Source organism: Beta vulgaris, chromosome 6 (genome assembly GCF_026745355.1).
Source record: "Beta vulgaris subsp. vulgaris cultivar EL10 chromosome 6, EL10.2, whole genome shotgun sequence".
NCBI lineage: Eukaryota > Viridiplantae > Streptophyta > Magnoliopsida > Caryophyllales > Amaranthaceae > Beta > Beta vulgaris.
Genome location: NC_079207.1, coordinates 11,583,533 through 11,590,024, shown reverse-complemented (window position 1 = coordinate 11,590,024; position 6,492 = coordinate 11,583,533). Strand labels below are relative to the sequence as shown.

The 6,492-nt window shown below is 33.4% G+C and overlaps 1 protein-coding gene across 1 annotated transcript; it reads left to right on the top strand.

Annotated features, from left to right (window-relative positions):
* The first annotated feature begins 679 nt into the window (after positions 1–679).
* LOC104895705 (type I inositol polyphosphate 5-phosphatase 5) lies at positions 680–6,200 on the top strand. The gene is made up of 9 exons (XM_010682275.3): positions 680–797; positions 1,015–1,084; positions 1,208–1,282; positions 2,247–2,340; positions 2,447–2,551; positions 3,960–4,485; positions 4,842–5,035; positions 5,152–5,260; positions 5,558–6,200. The coding sequence occupies exons 1-9, from the start codon at positions 687–689 to the stop codon at positions 5,924–5,926; spliced, it is 1,653 nt and encodes a 550-aa protein (XP_010680577.3). The 5' UTR covers positions 680–686; the 3' UTR covers positions 5,927–6,200.
* The last annotated feature ends 292 nt before the right edge of the window (positions 6,201–6,492 follow it).

The window sequence follows — 6,492 nt, the reverse complement described above, 5'->3', positions numbered from 1 at the left end:
AAATAAATTCAAGCATCATAGAAATTGTAAAAAAGGATAGGAGTTAGCTCAAGTGGGTAGAGCGCTCTCCCTTCTCCCTTAAGGTTAGGGGTTTGATCCTTACTCCCAGCATTATGCTACTGGTAAGGATTAACTCTTGGGCTAACTTTATTTCCTAATAAAAAAAAAAACATTGTAAAATGTGATTTTTTTTTTCGCTAAAGAAATATATGCAAAAGAGGGAGCAACGGAAGGCTGAGAGCTTGAGACTTTAATAAGAGGCAAAGTAAAATAGAGGAAAAACTTAAAAATATTTGCACTATACCTGATACCTCCCTAGCTTCCCGAAATTCATGGCGATATTTTCTGATGATATCATCACCTGAGAACTCATTTGGATGCCTAGCAGCCTAGGGGAAGACAAAGTAAAACCCAAAAATCTAACAAAAATATTAAATTTTGTGGATTACATTTTCTCAAATAAACAACAAAAACAAACCAAAACCAAACAAATTTTTAAGGATCAAGATATGAAAACATAGTCTACAACTTTTCCAAAATTTCCAAAATCATAATATTTACATTTGAATTTATTTCTTATCCATCTTATCACACCCAAGAAAAAAAAAACCAACATTATATAATGAGGTTTGAATATATGAATGTATTATAATGATGATTTAACCTAAATAAAAAGAAATTAAAATATGACAAAAACAAGTTCCGGAGAAAGTTCTTGCTCCTCACCAACATCCTCGTCCAATAATGATAATGTGTCTTCAGCAGAGAATTCTGTCAAGAGCATCAAGAAGAAAAAGGTTTTATTTTGCGCCCTAATTGTTTCGTAGTGGTTGTTCATTTGTTTCTTAACCAATTGATTAGGGGTTCGATCCTGGACGTCTCGAAACATAAATAAATTCTTAGTTTGCCCCTTATTCATTGTTGTATACCCAAATTAATTTTGTTGCATATTATTATCTTAATTTAATTATTTGTAACTATATTCTTTTTTCTTTTTGGCTATTGGGGGATTAGTCCATACTTCCAAAGATTTTCAGCTCCAAGAAAAGTGGGAAAAATTCGGACGATGAAGTTTCTGATCCAGGTTAATCCATATTAATTTGTATAAAAACCATATAATTGAATTTATTGCACCTCCATTTTTTGTATTATATGTAATTTTTTTCAATTCTCCAAGTTTTGATTAGTAATTAGCATTTTTTAACAGAGTGCGACAAGAAACTTGCAGAACGGAAACAAGCTTTCTTGGACGACTCTCTAATGATCAGGAAGAGTTTCTCAGGTGGGCCTCTTTCTATATGTATTTTGAAAATGTTTTTAATAGGCCGACGAATACATTTTTTGGGTTGATTTTCGTTGATTTAATATTACTATTCCCTCCGTCCTAAAATATAGTTTTTTTGTTTCGTTTTGCATAGTCTTAAAGACATACCTTTGACCTACGATATTTCCTATTTCGTATTAGTTAAAAAAGATAAAATATTGATATTATGAATAAACACATTAAGGCGAATCTAACAAGACTTCACATGAGTATGTTTTTTATATACATTAGTAAGAGTATTTGGTCAAGGTTTTTAAAATTTGATTAAAATAGAAACAGGAACTATATTTTGAGGAGAGAATAGTAATTAGTTGTAACACCTTGATTTTGCATATCAATGCATATTTTTGACAATGATTATTTTTAATCTATCCGACAATATCTTATGCAACTAATATGTTTTAAGAAAAAAAGACAAAATATTCGGGTTAAATACAATCGTAGAACAATAGTGCAAAAGCCATAATGCAACTATTAAAGAATGAGAATTAAGTAGTACTTGGTCTAGTGGTTTGGTTTGTAAACCTCATTAAAGGTACTTTGTGGATGGGGACTTTCTCTTACCATTCCCCCTACTCCCAAGGGGTCTTGCTTGCGAACCCGAGGCAGGTTAACCTGTGCGAGATTCCGGTCCGATTAGGACGTCTTCTTCTTACCTTAAAAAAACTATTAAAGAATGAGAGGAAATGTGAACTAGTCAAAATATGTTGAACATCTCTTCTGTATTTTCTAGTGCATAATAGTCGTCTTCGGTAGCTCACCTACTAAATACGTATAATCAATTATGCGGCCATGCATTATTTATCTATAAGGAAGAAGAAAATGAGGTCAAAATAATTTATATGCTAAATTGTGCTTGATATCTTACAAAGCTTAAGGAAAATGTTTCTGTGGTGCACCAATATATGTTATAAATTCTCAGAAAGAAAGACAAATTCACATCTTGAAGGGTTGGATTTGTCAAACTTTGATTCATTAGCATCAGTAACAGCTGTAGCGGAAAGCATAGATTATCGGTGAGTAATAAATTATCCACTTAATTATTTATACTCCTTACTCATTTAAATTGCTTGGGTTTGGATTAATGATCTCTTAATTAAAGTGTTATGTTGGATTTTGTAGGATATTTGTGGGAACATGGAATGTAGGTGGTAGAACTCCAACTAATGAGCTCAATCTCGATGATTTGTTGCAAGCTGAAGGTTCTTGTGATATCTATGTAGTTGGGTACAATTCACTACCTATTATCCTTCACTTTTCAATGCCTAATGTCTTAAATTGCATGCTAGTATCTAGCTCAATTGACATAATATGGTTTTTTTTGTTGAATAGTGTTATTTCTCGATAGCATTTCATGTACTTTTAATGATTTGAGATGTGTTTTTTCACCTAAATGCACATTATACGAAGGAAAAACTTTATCTACCTAGTGGGTCAACAACCCATTACTAATATAAATAAATAAATGGTGGAATTCAACTCATCGGTTCTAATAGTTTTTTAATGCTCTATTTCTAGTGGGTTAACTACCCACCGGATAGATGTAGCATTGCCATTATCTCTATTATATAAGTCAAGGGAGGAGGTGTGGTGTCCTTTTTTGAACTGACTAAAATACCCTTAATGATCTAATTAATGGAATGAAAAAAATTACAAAAGCAAATCATTTAAAAACAAGTTTAAAATGGTATATGCATCAAATACTTCAATCAAAAATTAAATAGGCAAAATATTTATACCTTATAAAAAAAGATGGCATATATAACGTGCACATGAAAAGTCTGAACATTCACTACCTTTGATACTTTTTAATCCAGTTAAACCAACTCATTATTTTGTTCTTTATGTTCAATACTCATTCACAAAAATTAATGTTAACAATCACTCACAACTTTTTTATTTTTTTACATTAGCGAATTAATATATCTAAATTCATCTAACTGTTGAATTTTTCACATTTAAGTTTAATCATAAATAAAGTACGAATGGAGTATCTAATAGAATAACAAGTTTTGAAATTAACGCACGCATCGCGTGCATATGAAGGCTAGTATGAACATAAGCTAATTTATTTGACGATTTGGCACTTAATATTAGTACTTATTGGATCATATCTTAACATCTTATTAGAACTTATTAGCTATGTACTTAACTTATTTTTGCATAATTAAGTGAAACTAAGGCGAGGAGAATATAGACTTGGTCGTGAGCTTTCTAGAGAGGTGGAAATAGAGGGATAGTTGATTTGTGATTTGTGTTTCTCGTGCGGTCGTGCCATGCTTTATGTAACAAAATCAAGTAGTACATGTACAGAGAAAAAAATCCACATGTGAGTTTGTAGTTTTGTGTACCACATTAGAGGAGAGGTGCATCGTGTTTCTGATGACTAATGCATAGAACATCACTAGACTTGTACGTAGTCAGACTCTTTCAAGCGAGGATCTGCGTGGGTAGGTCCGTTTTTGATGGTATTAGAGTCCCCAATTCTCAAATGACATTTATTTTTTTGCAAAATGGGAAGATTTTGCTGTTTTCAAACTTTTAAGACAGCATTTAACATAGCAATATGAGGTTATATGATTACTACTTCATGTTTCAATCTAGTCATTTGATATTATGCTCATCTTTCTCTCAGGTTTCAGGAAATAGTTCCTTTAAATGCAGGAAACGTATTGGTGATAGAGGATAATGAACCAGCAGCAAGATGGCTAGCCTTAATAAACCAAGCACTAAATCGACAAAACCATGATTCTTCCTGTGATTCAAGCCCTAGTGCAAAATCATCCAAGGATGCGAAATCAAACTTTTTCCAAAAACCAAATCTAAAAGTTGTTAGTAAGAATCTAAGAGTTGACAGCAGTCTTGTTAAGACCTGTAATTGTTGTTTGGATTCAGTAACACTAGTTCCAGAAAGGTATAGACCAAGACGTATACATGACAATCCTTTCCAACATCGATATAGCAGCAGCTTTGAAGAACTTTTCTCAGTTGTACCAGGATCAACTGGCTGCCATGGTCTTGCTGAATATAATCTCATTTCAAGTAAACAAATGGTTGGCCTTTTTCTTTCTGTTTGGGCTCGAAAAGAATTGATTCCATATATTGGCCATCTTAGAGTTTCTTCCATGGGTACCGGCATTATGGGTTGTTTAGGGAACAAGGTACATTAGCTATGTTCTTCTGATCACCTGAATTTCCATTGTCTGATTTTATCTATAGTCTATAGATGCTAAACGAACTTAGGTCTTGTTCACTTCGCCTGGTTTTTATTGAAGAGAAACTATTTTTATCGATTCAGTTGATTTTTGTTGATCAAAAGTTATATATTAGGTAGAAATGAGCAGGGCTTTGATAGCCCTTATCTGAACTCATTCTAAGGTGGAGAGGAAAATTGAAGCCTAATTTTACTTTCAGAATCAGATAGAACATACTGTACTAACTATCACGGAGTGATTAGAATGAATGAGTGTGAATCGAATCGATAATAACTCTCATTGGCTGATCAATATGCATGCAGGGATGTATTTCAATCAGCATGACACTCCACAAAACAAGCTTGTGCTTTGTATGTTCTCACTTGGCTTCAGGACAGAAAGAAGGAGATGAGCTGAAGAGGAATGCAGACGTAGCAGAGATCTTGAAAGGCATGCAATTTCCAAAGATATGCAAGAACTCTGACAAAAAGGCACCTGAGAAGATCATTGATCATGAGTATGCTTGTATTCATCTACTTATAATCAAAAGCAATTTAACTTAATCTATAGTCTGTATTAGCTTACTCACCATTTTTGTTAATCTAATATGTAATTACTCTGATTTAATGGCAGCCGAGTCCTTTGGTTTGGAGATCTTAATTATCGCGTTTCTTTGCCTTATGAAGAAGCTAGGTTACTGCTAGAGGACAATGATTGGGATACCCTCCTTGAGAAAGATCAGGTTTGTGATCCTCTCATCTAATTTTAGGCACTGATTGCAGCAAAATCTTGTACAATATTAGTGCCTGTCTCACAAAGTTCGGTAACCCTGTATTTGTTTTGACAATTGGGTCTACAAAAATGAAAAAAAAAAAATCAGATTTCATGATATAACTCATGCCAAATTTACTACTCAAAAGGTTTAATGAACACTTAGCAATCTGGTAATGGAGAGAATAAAGTAACATGTTTATCACTTTAAACACCTTATTAGACGACTCTGTATAAGATGATCTCATAATAACTTATTGTCGTGCAGCTGAAGATAGAAAGAGCAGGTGGCAGAGTATTTTGCGGATGGAAAGAGGGACGAGTAATGTTTGCACCCACTTATAAGTACACTCAAAATTCAGACATGTATGCCGGAGAGACAGCTAAGTCTAAGAAGAAACGACGTACACCAGCATGGTGTGATAGGATATTATGGCATGGACAAGGTATTGAACAATTACACTACGCTAGAGGTGAATCAAGGTTCTCCGATCACCGCCCTGTTTGTGCTGTATTTACAGTAGATGTGGAGGTGAGGCGTAAAATTAGCTCAAAGTTCAGGAAAGGTTACTCATGCACTAGCTCCAGATTTAATAATGACTGCATGCTCCAACGCCATAGCTTCTATGATTACTGACTTTTAACATTTACAACATCTTTGTATATTTTTGATTAGGTCATTTTTGTGTAAAGAGAGACATACAGTAGCAGTAGTAGCAATCTACAGTTTTGGTATAGTAACTATATGGTGTAACTACATTAAGTGTTACCTCATCAGTGCTAGCTTCTCAGTAAGCCTACTGACAGACAAATTGGCTAGGCAGATGAATTTAATGGATGTTGTTTGGTGTAGGTTCAATTTGTAAATGTATTAATTGCTCTCTTTCTCTTTTGAATTGTATCTACTTATTCTTCGCAATATCTCTAAAGTAGGATCATTCTTCGTTACTTTGATGGGTGCATACTCCTTATCAAATCATAAACTTGTCAGTTGTCACATATTCACCTTTTTTAAACTTGTTGCTGATTCTTGTTAGAATCAACCGAGACCAGATATATCTTATAAGACCTTAATTCCGTTTAGTAATTATAAAATATAAGTAGTTTCATATTAGTAAGATATGAGAATCAGATATTTTAAAAGTATTTGTTGAGACGAATCTGACCGGCAACAAAACCTCATATAACTACGTTTTTTCTTAT

Coding starts and splice junctions, on each gene's coding strand:
- LOC104895705 (XM_010682275.3), top strand. CDS start 687: ATGACAAAAACAAGTTCCGGAGAAAGTTCTTGCTCCTCACCAACATCC. Junction 798..1,014: donor AGAGCATCAAGAAGAAAAAG/GTTTTATTTTGC, acceptor TTGGGGGATTAG/TCCATACTTCCAAAGATTTT. Junction 5,036..5,151: donor GAGAAGATCATTGATCATGA/GTATGCTTGTAT, acceptor ATTTAATGGCAG/CCGAGTCCTTTGGTTTGGAG.